The sequence below is a fragment of the Corvus moneduloides genome, chromosome 20, assembly GCF_009650955.1.
Source record: "Corvus moneduloides isolate bCorMon1 chromosome 20, bCorMon1.pri, whole genome shotgun sequence".
NCBI lineage: Eukaryota > Metazoa > Chordata > Aves > Passeriformes > Corvidae > Corvus > Corvus moneduloides.
In genome coordinates this window covers 3,704,581-3,721,364 of record NC_045495.1, presented here as the reverse complement: position 1 = coordinate 3,721,364, position 16,784 = coordinate 3,704,581, and the positions used below count along the sequence as shown (strand labels likewise).

Here is a 16,784-nt window from a genome sequence, read left to right as displayed (position 1 = left end):
CTTTAAAAATACCAGTAAGAAAGGATGAACTATATAGCATGGCCTGAATTTTTAAAGGCTGATGCCTGCAGGGAATTCTGAGGATTACTGAGAGAAAAAGCTCTGTCAGGACCAGCTTTACATTTTTGGTAAACTTTCTGGTTATCATTTGCAGCACCTGTTTCAGGGTAGAGGTGTATTCAGACACCACTTTTGGGTGTAAAAGGTTTTTTAAAAACCAACCCCAAACCCCTGCAGTCTGGAAGTGCCTGGCAATAGAACCACTTTTGCTGCTCTGATGTTCCATCTTGCTGAGTCCTCATTTATTTCAGCATGGGGTTGCTTCCTCATGTTTTCAGAGTACAGCTCCAAGCAGGGCATGCTACAGGGATTTAGTTTGTCCAGCTGAGTGCCCTGCTCTGCCTGATGCCAAAGAAAGACTTTGAATCTCAGGATGGCACTAATTCTGTTTGCTTCTGAAGGAAAATTCCCTGTGAGATGTGAAAAAATGAAAAATAAAACCACAGAGCTCCAGGCATTGCTTAAAGCGAGTCATTTTCCCATGAGAGTGGACAGAAGCAGCTCTCATCTGAAACTGCTGAAACAGAATGGGTGTAAAACAAGTGATTTGTGTCACTGTGTGTGCAGAAACAGCTTGGTTGTGTCTCTTGTGGAAAGCTGCTTCTCTTTCAAGTCTCCTTGTGTGGGTAGCCTAGAGATCAAATCAATCTCTCTGGGGTCCTTGTGGAAGGAAAGGCTGATACTTACTGAAAATACAGTAGAGTTACTTCTAAGACAAGTAGATAAGAGCTGGATCTGATGTTTTTTATAAATGTGCTGTTTCTACACCAGCATTAGAGAAACCTCCTTGCCAGTGTTTGCTGTCCTGATTGCTGCGGACATTTGGGATAGCTAAGTTAATAGTTTTTGTTTCCTGCTGCCATGAGCTCCTTCCATGAGCAATTTTATGATGCTGAACTGCAGAGTTTTCTGTTGTCCCCACTGCTCACCACTTCCATGGAGCGTTTTTTGTTTTGTTTGTTTCACTGTAATGCAATAAATTGCATTTGGGGAAGGGGGAAAGCTGATGTTGACTCTGAGAATGGATTTTCTGCTCTCATCAAAGAACAGCAGGACTTTTTTATTTCACTTTTTTCTTCTTTTTTTCTTTTTTTAAAATAGTTTTATTTTGCACTATTCCTGAAGCAGTACTTCTAATAACTCAAATATGTGTCACCTACTTAGGAATGAAAGCAGCTTAGGATGTGTGCAACCTGGCTTGATCCTTTGAAGTCCATATAAGGCTTGTGGAAAGTCTTGGAATCCCACTTCAGAGATAGAAATCTTTATCTACAAGGCAAATTCAGGTTAGCCAAATACCTGAGAAGTCTTAACTCCATCTTTTACAAATGCCAGTTCTCCTATAAATACATGGAAAACTAATAATAAACACTAATAAATCCAGGTATTTCTTCTCAATTTTAGTTTCATCTGCTTGGTGCAGTAAAATGTTATTGAATCCGCATGGCGAATAATTCAGCTCTCTTTACATGAAAAAGCCAGTTTGCCTCAGGCTACTGGCTGGATTTCTTGAGCTGTGGTTTGGGTTTGTTTTTTTTTAAAGTACCTCTTCCTTTTACCCCTAACATCATGTTCTAATGAGCCTATCACTCCACTGCAACTTTAAAATGTCATGGATGACTCAAAATTAAATTCCTTTGGATATCAAGACAGCATCTGTACAGCTTAAGGCAGGAAAATGAGGTACAGTTACGAAGAAAACCGGAGGGTATAATAAGGCAATGTATGTGCAACCACTGGATCTGCAAAAAACCAAAATCTGCATAATTTGGAGATCTAATCAGCAAGAGAGTTTGCATGTGTAGTTGCCTGTTCACCCATATAAATACAGTGATTGTCAAAAGCCTGTTAAAGGGATTAAGAGCCTGTTAAAAAATAGGTTTTTAAATACTGTAAAGCACCAAAGCTTGCTAAGGTGGATCATGAGCTGTGGGAATGCTAAATAATATTATCTCTTGTAATATAGTTTACATATCTGTCAGGGCTTTAAAACAGTGATCAGCATAATCATCACCAAAGATTCTTAATGAGATCAGTGGATGGCTCCTCACTGGATGCGTTAAGAATTTTAATGGAGTAACGACTATACTTAGCAACAACTAGTAACTTTTTTATTCCTTTATTTAGGAGCTGCTAGGTTGCTGCTGTGGAGAGAGTAAACAGCCCTCCCTGCAAGAGGCACCAAGGACGAACAGAGGCAATGTCACTCGCTGGCTTTGTTCTCTCCAGAACAGCAGCAGAGCACTTGACATCGCCTTTGCCTCTGTGCAGAAACATTCCCTGAACAGACCGTGGTGGCACCTGGAGGCTGCTGTCACTGTCAAATCCACCTTGGCCCCAGACAGATCTGTGTCCTGGGAGTTCAGTGAATGTTCTTACTTATGAATGTGAAATCAGGTACAAAGCAAATTATGAGATGTAAAATGTGACCAGAGCCACTCCTGACTCAGCCAGGAATAAATTGCTTCGGTGTCTCTGTCAAAGTGATGTTGTCCAAGTTCACTCTTCCTCTGTGAGCACATTGCTGAGGCACTGGGCTGATCCCTGTGGATATTCTGGTTACCTGTTTAACAGACAAGGAGCAAGTTACCCTCTGCCTGCACAAGGCTGAGCCACAGCTACATCCTGTGTCTATTTTGGAAAGTGAAGAAAAGTGTTGCTCATACGAAGTGGAGGAGGACAGGAGATATCAGGCCACCTCCCCTCCCTCACATTCCCAGCCCAGCAGGCTGATGAGACTTTGAAAAAATATCCAAATAATTCCTTTATTCTGCTCATGGTTTGGATTGGGCAATGGCTGGTGAAAATAAATGGGTTTAAATCTCCAGGAGTTGAGGGAGTTGTTTAATTGGCAGCTGTCAGCCTACTGAGAGAAACAGGCTAGTTGTTCCTGCTGGCAGCTGAAATGTGTTCAGCTACGTCCAAAAAAAGGAAATCACGTCTATTTGCTGATTCCTGGCAGGATTTCTCTCTTGCATAAGCTTATCTCTGAGGAATAGTGGATCTGGATCTTTGTTTGCAAGGAAGTTGATATTTTTTTTCTAGGTTTTGTGAATCTCGGTGTTGTGAAACATCTTTTTATCACTGTGGCAACATCAACTGCTGCTCCTCTAGAAGACTCTGATAAGTTAAAGATATATTTTCCATCCATCTGAGGAAACTTGCTTCTCATGTGACTTTCTAAAAGTGAGTGTTATTTTGGTTGAAGGTGCTGGATCTAACAGTAAAATAAGTAATTTTCTCTTTATCCCAAGGTTGCTTGAAATTGCTGTGGACTTCAGTGTTCTCAGTTCCTCTTTCATTGTGCTTCAGCATTCACAGGTGTTCTGCTGTGCCTGAGAGAGGTTTTTGGACTTAAACAGTCCCCAAAAAAGAAAAAAGTTAATGTTCCTTCGGTGGTGTTCTGTTGGTACGAAAAATAAAAGTGGCTGTAGCCTGCTCTGAAGGTTTCTCTGGGCTGAGTTCTAATGTGTCTGAGAGGGGGAATCAAGTTTAGCACAGCCTTTTCAGCCCTTCAAACTTGTGCCAGATATCTCTGTTGCCCTTTCAGGTCACATAAAGACAACTTATATTTTTGTGAGAGTGTATAAATACATATAATTTTTTTTTTTTTTTTTTTTTTTAGAGTCTGTAGACGGAGTTACTTGAGAAGAAAATGAAGAGTAGTGCCAGGCCTTGGAGCACAATAGCAAAGCAAGGGAGCCATGGGGTTGACAGAGTAAAACCTCTTTCCACCACCTCCACAGGAATGAAGACATCCAAGTCCTCCACTTCCCTTGCCTTTGAATCCCGGCTCAGCAAGGTACTAATCCATGGAGACTGTTCAAGCATTCCAGTCTTGTTGCAGGTCAAAGATTTGGTTTAGTCCTCAGACTACTACATCCACTGTATTAAGTGTAGAGAGACCTAAATTTTGTTATATGTTAGATTAATACACATTTCTGAAAGTGTTTTGCATGTACTGGGGGAGACACTGCTTCTGTACACTCTGCGGGGGAGGGAACTGCCTACACTTTGAAGATGGAGAAAAACAAATGGCAAATTCTTAGTTCAGCTGATAGTTACACATGTAAAGAAATTCAAAGAGATTTATTAATGAATTTCCAGCATTCCTAAAAACCTGTGCCTCTCCCTTCAAGGTAAAAAACATATTAACAGCAGATATTGCAATGTAACAAATGCATTTTATGAATCCTATTTTTCTATACAGATATATTTTAAAAATAGCAGAAACTTCTGTCCAAGTAATGTTTTTAAGGAAATGGAGTAATACACCTGAAGTGCTGCTGCATCTGCACCCTTGCAGCCAGCAAACAGAAATAACCTGGTCATCCAAATCCAGACCAAGGTTGTAACCGTTCCTAGTAACAAAGTTTAGTGAACAGCACATAGCAGGGTACAGCACTTAGATCTCCTCTTGATTAAATCTTCATTAATTGTCACAGTTTTTCAAGGAAAGGATGAATTTATTTAACTTGCTGTGTAGACTCCCAGATGCACTCATTAATAGGGGGTTTCAATCTGGTGCTCCAGGCAGGTTGTGCAGTGTGGTTGAGGCAGCATTTCTGAAGGAATGCTGCTGAGGAGACTAATCAGGAAATCTGATACGATTGATTTGTTAAATTTAGTGTTAATTGTGGAGAGATTTCTTCCTAATGACAGCTAATACCTTCAAATTGTCGTCCAGCTGCAAATTCAAAATCATCAAAGTGGCTTCCTTGAAGAAAGGGAGTAGAAAAGACACCATAGTTGCTGCTATAGGAAAGAACACATTGAAGAAATTACTTCAGAGAGACTGCAGAATTCTCTAAAGGTCAGAAAGTCAGGTTGTTCCATTCTCCTCCTCAGAGTGAGCTGACAAAACCTCTGCCAGAAGGCAAAACGTTCATTGTTTGGTATCCTGGAGCACATCAACACTTCAGCTATTGAAACTTATGGGCTCACAGGGTCCAGGAAACCACAGACTCTGAGTCAGAGGAGGAGATGAAAAGGAGAAGGAATTAGAGTTGAAAGATTTCATTTTGCTTAAATGTTTCACATTCAGGAACCACTAAATAGGAACAGTGCTTGTTGTGTGCTCTCTTTTCTCTTAACCCAGCAGTGGTTTTCAGCCTGTGGTTCAGGGACCCCCGGGTGTCACTGGACAGCTTCAAAGAAAGTGAATTTTCATTTGAGAAAACACTTCAGGTGTCCACAAACTCAAAGGTATAGAAAAACTACTGCTCTAGGGATACTCTACAAAGCTTTGGTTTTAAAATACTTTAAGTATTTTTCCTGAAATTAATTAGAGGCTGTTACTAGAGGCACACAAATGGGAAATCAGCTGACCAAAGTTCTGAGATAAACTACAACTTCTGCTTGCTGAAGCAAGATAATTTCAGTGTTTCTCCTTGAATCTTACCTTGTACTTGTGTTCCATGAGTTTCCTGAGTAGGCACTTAGAGCAGACTTGTGTCACCAGAGATTCCTTCCCAAAAAGTTGCCAGTTGCCAGTAGACTACTCCTGTAAACTATTTTCTCCTTGCTTTCTAATTATTTGCATTTTTGAACAGTCTTTCCTATTTTCATTCTTCATCGTTGGAACAGTGTTTTATCTCTTAACCCACTTCACAAAAACCTGGAATGCAAAGCAAATACAAAAATTATGTAGTCCAGTTATCAAGGCAATATTCCCATGGGGTTACGTTATGGAAATGTTAATTTTTTTCCAAGGAATCTTGCATTTTGAACTAACTAATGGGACTATTCAGGGTCCTGACCTGTTCCACCCTCTGTGTTGCAGCTGAAGCGGGCGAGCAGTGAGGACACGCTCACAAAACCTGGGGCAGCAGCAGCTTCGGGAGTCTCCAGGCTGAAGAAGACCATCACAACTGGAGCCATTTCTGAGCTTGCTGAGAGTCGGCTGAAGCCCAGCCCAGGTAGGCACAAAGGCTCTGGAGGACAGACCCGTGCTCTGAGTGTCACTTGGTGTGCCGAGGTCCCTGCAGTGTTCCCTATCCCCTGTGCAGCACAGCCGTGCCTTTCCCTCTGTCGCAGCCACAGGACGCTGTGCCTTGCACCCTACACCCCACGAGCCAGCGAAATGAGCTTCAAAGGGAGGCGCTGGATGGTTTTAGGAGTCTGGGCAGCCCCAGTAGCCAGGCGGTGGCGCCGGTGGCCCGCGCTCGTCCCGGCTGTGGGTCCGGGCTGGCCGGGGCGGGGTGGACCCAGCCCAGCCCCCTGTCTCCAGAGCAGTAGTGCAATGGAGGAGAGCTTGCTCTCTGAAGTTTTCCCCATTTATCAACAGCATTCTCTCTTCTCCCTCTACTGAGTGAGCAGAGCTGGTTCCCCGCTCGCTGCTCCTGGGACACGGCGTGAGAGCAAAGAGCCAGCCCTGGGCATCCTCATGTGCAGCCCGAGCTACCCCGGGGCACGCTCTCCCCAGCAGCCTCAGCCTCATCAGCTAATTCCCATAGGTTTCAGACCTAAGCCTGTTTCGAGAGGCAGTGACACCATCTGCATACCAAGGGCTTCAGTGCAAACGCTCTGCTGTCCCCCAGGAGCTCAGCAAATGCTTGCTTTTGTCTGCTCCCTGGTGGCATTTCCAAGGGAATGTGAGCTCTTATTAAATTTGACCATGACCTCCCTATTTGTCACAGCCTCTGCAGGTTTTGGCTGTGTGACAGAACAATGTTACTCTCAGAGATTTCTTTAAGAAAAGAAAGTAGAAAAACCTTTATATACCCCTGGAAGAAAATGATGTGTCTTGTAACAGCACAAATGTTTCATAATAACCCAAGGACAGACCCCATTCTGCTGTTGATCAGTGTGTAAATCCTCCAGTTTAAAGACTAGCTGTATCCAAAGGAATTTGGGATTCACAAGCCAATAAAGAGGCATGATGCTTGGGAGGAGCCACGCAGGGAGAAGGAAACCTGTACAGATGATGCAGCACAGGATCCTGGGAATGCAGCCAGGGAAACAGCACTGCAGGGATTCCAGAATGGAATATGTATGTCAGATACCAAAACACAAGCACTGGAATAGAGAGCCCTCTTCTGCATGCAGCTATAATAACTGGGATTGGAGGAGGGAGATTTATGATGACGACTACTTTAAATACAAAGCCTGAAATGGTTTATGGAGGTCAAGTTACATCTGGGTATTGCTTTGCCACTTTAAATTGCATCATTGGATATAACATCATCTATTGCTTGGCATCAGCATTTCTAGAAGTATGAATGGGAATATTAATGCAGAATGAAAAGAGTACAAGTGTGTAGATAAACACTTAAGAATGTATGTGCTACCCCTCTAAAATTTTTTTTAACTTAGAACTGTCCCAGCTCTTATGGGGATTATTATAAGTGGGTGTACGGTGCCTTACATGTCTGTTTTTACAGTGGTTCCATAGTTTAAAAGAGTGCTTGGAAATCCAGCTGTATTCTGAGAACATGTCACTGTCAGGGCCACTGGAAGGTGCTTGATCTTAGTAAGCAAGGTTACAAGCTAAATACTTTGTCACACTGAAAAAAATACCAATAGTCCCACTAAAATGGTGTATTGTTGCTAAGAGAACTAACAGTGAGTATGACAGAGGGCACAGCGTGTTCCAGGGAACAGAAGGAGGAAAGGAGAGAACATTTTCAGCTGCTATATTTTATTGCAATGGCATCCCAAATAGTCTGATTGTGATCAAGATGCAATGCTGACTGTAGAGCTAATCCAAGTGAGAATGTTCCAGTAGCTGGGAAATGCAGATGTTTGTGTATGTAGCCAAATGTGTAAATCTAGAAATTTATTCTGAAACCACTTTCTTTGGTTTCTTTGATGGCCTTCATCTGTTCTGTGTTTTCATTTCATGTCCTGGCTGCAGGCATTATTTCTCCCCCTTGTTTGTGCTTTAGGTTGGGCTCTCTTTGTCTGTTACTCAAGTGAGTGAATTGATTATTTTGCTGAAATGATATTCTGTTCGTTCCAGCCACTCTGGAACGAATAGAATACTGATACTCTGGTGGTACTCAATTGGTATTATAGTCTTGTGTGAGAGAAATTAAAGGGAAAAAGGTATGGAAATAAAAAAGCTTAGGTTTCTTTCTTCTTTAGCTGTGGCTGTCCACCATTTCTGTGTTGACCTTGAGCAATAACACATGTGCCAAATGCTGCAGATAATAAATAATTGACCTCAAGAGTGGTTGTTTAAATAGAGCTGTTTCTACGCTGCCCTTGGTGGAGTTTTAGTTATTTATTCCAGCCTTTTATTGATGGAATTACCCCTGTCTGTCCTGTTGGGAGGTAACACAGTAAATCATAAACAACTTAAAGGGGGATGAGGCCAAGCCCACGTATCCATCCTTGGTGAGTGGAGTTGAGCAAATGGAGCTGGAGACTGATTCTGGCTGGAAGTTCTGTGCTGTGATGTTTGGTTTTGTAACTCCTTGGCAGTTTTGAAATCCCAGGCAGTGGGAAATGACACACAGGGAGAAATAAATGTCTTGTATTCAGCTTCCTTATCCTCAGTGTAATGTCTTCCCATGTGCTGTCCTGAAGTAGCCATTTGGGTTTGTTAAAACCAAGCTTACAGAGCTCTGGCATTGTTTTTAGTGTCTCAGTAGATGAAAAAGAGCTGTGAAAATTATGAAACAGGAGGAAGAGTTCACTGATCTTGGAGAATATTGATTTTAATGCATGCACTTGTAAAGCCATCCAGGCTATGAAGCTGTATAGTAAAGAAATGATTGTGAAATGTATAAATAGAGAAGTTTGTATTTTCATGAGAAACTCAGACTCTCTTCTCCTAAGGTTCAGGGTTGTAGGAAATCAATGACTTCAGATTCTGCTCCTTTGAGGTCTGCAAGCCAAATAACCTTAAAAAATGCAATTTCACAGAGAATTTCAAAGCTTCTTATGTGATCATATACCTCTCAGGAAGAGCACTGCATGGCAGGACTGGTATGCAAATGGAAAATTTGAGGTTCAGGCAGGTGAAATTACTTTCTCAATGGAGCCTGGAAGTCATTCCAAATCCTTGCTCTGTCATTCAGTCCCTACAAACTCCCAGTTCAAGCACTTTCTGAAAACTTCCCTGGAGGCTGTCTGGTTTAATCATGTTCCTGTGCTGCTTTGATGTGATTTCAGTGACAGCTGCTATTATCTGTCAGGTTGGACAGGAACCAAAAGGAGTCTTATGCTGGACATCAGAAAAGAGAGAGAGCCAGGATATGGGCATGACACAGTCCAGTCACACATCATCAAAAAGCATTGAGAATATTTCAGCCATTCTCATTTCTCAGAAATATATTGATTTTTATATCAAGTGCTGCCAGCTCCAATATGAGGTATCAGTTATCCTTGAAATGTAATTAAGAGATAGCTGTACTTTGTTTTCTCAGGCTGCTTCATCAGCTTATTTTTTAAAGCTAAATAAAGGCTAAATCTCTATAGACAGCTTGATTTTTGCCTCAGAAACAATAGGAAACTGTCAATAACAATGCTATTATCACCTACCTCAGTGTTTTCAGAAATTCTGGTTGTTTTGCTGACAAGCTCAGGTTCTCTCTAAAGCCCAGACCAGGAGACAGGTGCCACACCTTCCCACAGTGACAGTGGGATGTGTTACATCTTTGGAGGCTGGGAGAAGCAAAGATGCCAGCAGGACTGTGAGGGGTGGCCTGCTGTGTCACCCTCTGCTTCATCAGAAATTACCATTTATTTTAATGCATAAAATGGGAAAAATCAATACTTGGCCTGAGTTTTCAGCCAAAATAACAAAAGCCTGTTGCTTTCTGTGTGTTCCTGCTGAGTTGATCCACATCCAAGGCTGGAGATGGTGCCAATCCAGGAGCATAGAGGGGAGGGGAGCTCAAAGATATTGAGAGTTTCAATTATCTCCTCAGCATCTCATGTCAAGGCTCTGAACCCTGCAGGTTACCTGGACAAAAGCTGCTAATCCCAGAAAGGAACATTGCCAGCATTGGAAATGAAGCTGCTGTGCAACACAGGCTCTTGTAATAAACCCATCAAATTAAACAGGGAAACAAAAGTATCGAGAAATGTGGCATAATCAGTGAAAGCTATAGAAGGGCCTGAAGGTTATATTGGGTTGAACAATCTTCAGCTGCAATAAGGAGGGGCTCAGTTTTGATGAGTTTTTCTGTGATTTGTCATCCACATTCCTGCCCAAGAATCAGAGTTAATGTCCCAGTGACTAAATGTGATACCTGTGTATTTTCAATTCCTTCCTAGTGCTAGTAGAGCACATACCATGACTCCATTTGTCCATCATTGTTTGCTTTTCATGTAGTTTATGTGAAAAGTCTTGATTTCCCTCTAAAACAGCTGCTTGCAGCTTTTCTGTGTAGATAGTGCTGATATTCAGAAAAGAAAGGCTTTAACTAAATGAGGCCAACTGGCCCCTGCCAGCACTGCTGTCAGTGCTGGGAAAGCTTGAATATCACTGGTGAGACTTGTTCACCTGTGGCTGATTCCAGAGGGGAGACTGGTGTATGTTTTATTGCACACAGCTCATTAGATATGCTTCTTTCCCAGCAAAATTGAAAATGTGGCTCACTGCAGGTTTCAGAGCTTCATGCACGTTCATAGAATTGTCATTTTCAGCTTGCTATTTGATAGTAATATATGGACTTCATCACATTTACTGTCTTCTTTCAGCTAACTTCCCTGCTTGGTGAGTGTGTGCCACTTTCTGATGTAGGGTAAAAATTCAGATTAATTTGAAGCTAATCCAGACCAGAAGCTGTCCCTCTGCAGCCAGAAAATGCAAGAAATTATCTTTTAAATAAAAGCTTTCTTTAAAAAAAAAAAAAAAAATCCGAGGAAAAAAAATCTAACTCACAATTTAGTAGTTCCTAAGATGCTAATGCACCCCAATTAGGACAGGAAAAAGGAAAGTGATTGCTTTTGAAGGACAGCTCTCTGACCTTGGGGCCTTTTTACTCTGCCATACATCAGCTTTTGACAGCGCCTGCTTTTTGTGATCTGTCACATCAAAGCACTGCTATAGGTTTGGGAGAGGTTGCTGCACTTTGCATTGAGGCTCGTTACTGTCTCATTTTTCTTGTGAACGATAGTGCCAAGTGTGAGGGACGTTAATGAGATCGGTATGTTCTGTTCCACCAGGCTTCACTGCAACCAAATGGCTGAGCTCATCTGGGCTTTCCCAGGAGCTGTAAATATGCTTCAAAACCTCATCTGGAAAGCCATTTGCATTTTGCCCCCCCTTCCAGGTACAAGACACAGATCTTGCATAATTATTCTTTCTTACAAAGAGATTCTAGCTCCAAAAGTTGTATAAAAAGGAAAGGAAGACTCAAAATATTGCTTTGTCAGGCTGGCATTCAAATTGGCAAGAAGTGCTTCAGGAATTGAACAGGCAAAGCAATGGAAATGTGTCTGCATTTACATCCACAGCTGTACATGCAGCTGGATATGCATATTGACATCTACACACACCTCTCAATATCTGCAAGGATGTTTAGCATATTGCTACAAACATGAACCTGAACCTCCCTGACATTCCTTAGCAAAATGTTTCCTCTCTGTGTGATTCCCCAGGTGTCAAGTAGTCAGACTGAGTTTCAGCACCAGTTTAGAAAATTTCACTCACTATCCTCCAAAGGGAAAGCTCAAGATTTGAGGTATATCAAATTTGGCATTCCAGATTTAGGTTATGGCTGCTACTTGTCAAGTTTCTCTTAGTTCTTCTCACAAGGATTTTTTTTCTTGCCATAGCCTGCAAATACAGTTGTTGATTGCTGATGCCTTTGCTGAAAATGTTCCTGTATGTTTTTGTTTTTCATGTTCTTTGAAGCTTTGCTCTTTCCTTCCCTAAGCCATGGATAGTTCTGCATCCCAGAATGGCTGGGAGTGGGGCTGTTTCACATGACTGTTCTTCAGGCATCTTTTTCCTCTTTGATAACTGGGAATGTAGTGAGACCAGTGCATTTTAGAGGCTGTCTGGTAGGATTTCTGATACCTGATCCTGTTATGGATAACAGGCTTTTTGAGAGGCATTCACAGCCTGGCTGCAGTCATCTTGCATTATTAAACAAGTAGGAATTAACTTCTGCTGACAACACTGTCTGCAGAATGTACCTTTTTCAGTTTTCTTGCTGTCCTAATCTACTGCAGAATTTACATTTCCTGTGCTGAATCTTTATTAACACATTCCAAGATTCTGCAGTCAGCTTCTTGTTAAAACCACCTGTGACAGAGACACTTTCCTCTGTGTATTCCCCTGAGAATGACTTTGTTGGCACACGTGGGCCCCTCTGGGACCTGAGCCAGTTAAGAGGATTCAGTGTGTGGTAGGGATACTGAAATGCTAAATCTTGAAGGCTGTAATGACTTAAGTCATTAAATTGTTGACAGTTAATTGGCTCAAGCCAACATGTATAGGGAGGATCCATTACAGCTGTAAGGGAACTGTGGTGATCCCAAAAGCCTTGTTAGGGACACCTAAACAGAGAGGGGAGCATGCCTGGATGCTCCAGGAATAGCACAAATCCAGGCTCTCTCAGCTTGTTTTCATTTCTTTTCAGGCTTCTTACTGAAGTTGTTCAGCAAAGTCAACACAACCTTGCTCTGACTACCTGCCCTAGGTTAATTATCAGCTTTCCTTCAGCTGGTTTGAAGAGAAATGATCCTTAACACAAATTCTCTGGGCCTGAATGTATTGCAGCCAGAATGCCTTGGCAGAGAGCCATTGTGTTTGCACTTAAAGAATGGGAGAGAGAAGGAAAGGAGTGCAAAGCTGGCCTGGTCTGACAAGTATGCAGATTGGGGAGGGCTTGGCATTCCTTGTAGTATTTTTTTTTTTCCCACTGTTTTCTTTTCAGCAGCTTTTGGCTTACATTAGATTTTAATACTGTAAAGCAAGAGGAGAGGGATTGACAGCTCCATCTCAGATGGGTTTCTAGAAGGCTGTTGGTCTGTGCCATGAACTGTGACCTCACCAAATATCTTCACTACAAAAAATTTGTTTCTAGCATGGTTAAAAAAAGCTATTGCTCATCTGGGATTCAGCTCTAGATGTTATATTCCTAATCTTTTGGGGTCCACTACTGGGAATGATACACAAATTCTGTAGATTTATTTTCCCTGCTACTTAAGTACTTGGTGCTCGTAAAATCTTTAGCATCAGTGGAAGAAGGAGAGTGTGATAGTGTGAACTTTGGTGTTCATGATGCCCATGCTTAGGGCCCATTCTGTTTACTCCAGCATCATTATCTGTAACTTGTTTAGACCTCAGCCTTCTGGAGAGACTGTCAGCTACCTGGCCACTCCAAATCTGAGATTTGGTGGCATATTCACACTTGTTCTTGTGAGCATGGATTACAGTTTGAACAGAAGTTACACTCATTCATTTGCTGTGTTGTGAGTAGGATGCAAAGAGAGGTTATGCCTGGTAAGTAAGTCCTGTCATTTGACTAGAGAGATGAAAGAATTATGTATGTCACACCTTCAGTAATTCATTCCTATTCTCACTATATAGGAAAGGAGTGTTCGTGAAGTTTTATTGGCAGTTCAACAAAGTGCAAAGGGATGAGTCAAGCTTCACGCCTAGGAAGAGACCAGCTAATCTGCATTATAGGGATGAAATTCATTCATTCATTCATTTTTATACCTTTATTACTGAAGAGGAAGGGAAAGTAATGAAAAATGTTCAGGTAACAAATAGTTGCCTAAAGATTTAGCCATGCATCTCTTGTAATTGATTACCTAGTCCCCATGCCATGCTTGCTGTTCCTCCTTTTTCTTTTTCCTCAGCTTGAGCTGCAAGTTCCCTAAGCAGTAATCTCTTATCCATGCCTTCTGCTCATGCTGTACCTGTATTTAAAAATTTGTGCTTTACCTTTCATTATGGACCTGGGCTAGAAGTCTTTGGCCTGACATCATTCTCCCTATCATGATGTTAGAATGTTCTGACTTACGTTTCGTGCCACTGTCAAAAGTAACAGATTGGTTCTTGCAGTCCTGACTCTTCTACAGTGCTCAGATTTCAGGTGTGTTTGCTCTGACTCAGTGATTACATTTTATAATTACTCCAGGCTTGCACCAGTGCTGCACGGGGACCTTGTTAGACTATTCCCTTTTGTGATTACAGAAATAGAAAGCAGGTGATGAAGTAATAAATGCTCAGCTTCAGGATTTATCAGCCCAACAGACTCTCTCAGCTAATGCAGCCTCTCAGGTGAGTCCTGTTGAAGAAAAGCAGAAGTCTATAATGGAAGAAAATCTCTGTGGGAGATACTTTCAACAGCAGTTGGAGGATGTTTGCATCTGTACCTTGGAAAGGGCAGACTCAGTACCCACCACAGTAAGATATAAGACTTAGGAGATCATAAGACGACTTTTAGAGAAAGAATGAAGTATCACTGTTTCCTTTTCCTAGAACTTTGATGGCTTATTCATTAAACAAAGCATTTTGTGTTTGACATGTCATAAGACAGCAGCAGACAGGAATTGTTTAATGTCATCCAAATATAGACAGCTGTATGAAAACTTTTCACTTCATCCGTAAAGTGTCAGAAGAAGAACAATGGAAAGCTTAAGACTGACAATGAGCTCATCCTATTGCACTGAAATATTAGCAAAATTCTGCTTCTATCATATTGAAAGGTCCCCAGATATTTTATTTGAAGTGATGGATTCACAACTAGATTAATTCTCCATGTTTTATTTTCAGGATGTTTTGAGTCTGGGAGACACATTAGTTTATTACTTCTGAATTTGTTTTTAACCCTCTTGTTTTTCAACAAGCCTCAAGATGTTTCTGTTAATTATCCACATAGTGGAAACTGATCACTAGAGTCATTCAGTATCCTTGTTCCCCATGTACATCAGGGCTCCATGAGTGTGGAGCACCCTGATTTTTTTGAAAGATGGGCTGTTGTCCAGGCTCTGGGTGGGCTTGTCCTGTGCAGCTGCTCTTGCAGTGCCAGTCATAGGCAAAAATATTGATGATAGAGATATGATATGAAATCTGCTCCTCTTGTGGCTGCAGGTCTAGATGTAGTAGTGGCTGTCAGGTTTGATTGTTGTTTTATTAGTGCTTGTATGAAGCAAGTAAGCAAGAAGTGCTTGCTTACTAGTATGAAGGGAAATTCGGAAATTACTTCAATGAAGAGCAATAGGGTTTAGTAGTATCCAGTGTATCCTGTATATTGTTTAATATAATAGAGATGTGAACCTGCTGTGCTGTTCTCAGCACCAGTGGAGGCTGAGAGCAGCTGAGAGTGCTGGGCTGACCCAGGCATAGCCCCAGAGGATACCAGAGCAGATCTGATAGATGGGACTTGTCAGAAAGGGCTCATGCTCGCAATCACGGTCAGGTTTTCAGAGGAGTCCAGTCTTCATTTCAGCATCCTTTGGGTACCTATGTTTTCACAAGATGCTGAGCATTTCTGAAACTGGGTCCCCTCATTTTTGTGACGGTTAAGAGCTGCCCTTGCCCAGACATGTCAGTGCTGTGCTCAGCAGTGTAGTTAGATCTGTGGGCAGGGTCTGTTTGCTCCATCGTAAGCATGCTTCGGGTGGTGGAATTGTGGAAAATTAATGTTGGTTTTGCTTTGGAGGCATTTGGCCGCTCAGGTCTCTGCCGAGGGTCCCTCTGCCCTCCTTCACTCCCAGCCGCATTTCAGCGTTTTGCTTAGAAATATCCTTCTGTATCGCCCGGAACGGGCTCTGTGCGATCCCCCCCCGTCCGCCACGGCTGCTCCAGGGCAGGCAAGCTCCGCTCAATCCGGTGCCGGAGCGTCGCTCCCGGCTCGGAGCCCGGGGACCGCGGCTGCAGCGGCGCTGCGCGACCCCCGCGCCCCGGCCGGAGCGCTGCAGTTCCCGCGGCGGCCGCTGGGTGTCGGCCGGCGCTGCCCCGCTCCGCCCGCTCCCTGCCCAGCCCGGCCCGCCGAGCGCGAGGTTGGAATGAGGGAGGAGGCGGAGGCGCAGCTGCCTCGGCGGGGGCCGCAGCGCGGCTCTGCCGCCAGCTCCTAGCGAGGCGCTGCCTGCCGCGCCCCGCTGGAGTTGGCTGGAGCAGGGGCAGAGGGAGAAGGCAGGTCCGCGCTGGTACCGGGCATGAGCGGGGCGCCGGGGGCCTGAAGGAGCTCGGGAGGAGCCCGGCGGCCACCGGAGATGGGCAACCAGCCGGGCAGAGCGGAGGAGCACGAGCAAGGTGTGTGCGAGCGGCGGGGGGCGGCGGCAGCCGCGGGGATGGCGTTTTGTTCTCGGGGGCTGAGCCCGACGCCCGCTGAGCCGGCACAGGGCTGTTGTCACAGCGAACGCTGGTGGCTTCCAGCCTGCTGGGGACCCTGCTGCTGTTTGCCTTGTAAATGCGCTTTATTGCCGTTCCGTACCTGAGATCACAGCACCGTCCGTAGGGAAGCTTTTCTGAAAGGAGTCCTTTGGAACAGAACGCCTGCAAGGGAGGGACCCTGTTCGCTGTCAGATTTTTTTTTGCATAGTCTGCACGATGCAGCTAAAAAGTCCAAAGCCGATGTAGTGATATACACAGAACTTGTCAGGATCTGCAGCTTGGCTGTGTTAGCCTTCACCATTGTTCGTGGCCTGAGGCCTGAAATTTTCCAGGCCTTAGAATTTAAAATGATGGCTTTGTGGAAGGTCTCCCACCATTGTCCTTTCAGAAGTGTAGTGTTCTGCATGTTAATCAGGAGCAGATTTCATAGAAAGCTGAGAGCTGGTATCAGGTAGATCGCATTCCCCGTGTGCCA

At 43.4% G+C, this 16,784-nt stretch overlaps 1 protein-coding gene across 6 annotated transcripts in view; it reads left to right on the top strand.

The window, feature by feature from the left end:
- Positions 1–16,784, top strand: part of SPECC1 (sperm antigen with calponin homology and coiled-coil domains 1) — an 87,881-nt gene that overhangs the window by 16,505 nt on the left and 54,592 nt on the right. For 3 of the 6 annotated variants that reach the window (XM_032130006.1, XM_032130011.1, XM_032130012.1), the window contains exons 2-4: positions 3,106–3,246; positions 3,686–3,862; positions 5,843–5,978. In XM_032130006.1, coding sequence (XP_031985897.1) covers positions 3,716–3,862; positions 5,843–5,978 — 283 coding nt within the window. In that variant the 5' untranslated portion in view covers positions 3,106–3,246; positions 3,686–3,715. Of the gene's footprint in view, positions 1–3,105; positions 3,247–3,685; positions 3,863–5,842; positions 5,979–15,975; positions 16,229–16,784 lie in introns of those variants that run through there. The other 3 variants (XM_032130009.1, XM_032130008.1, XM_032130010.1) reach the window with 2 other exon arrangements.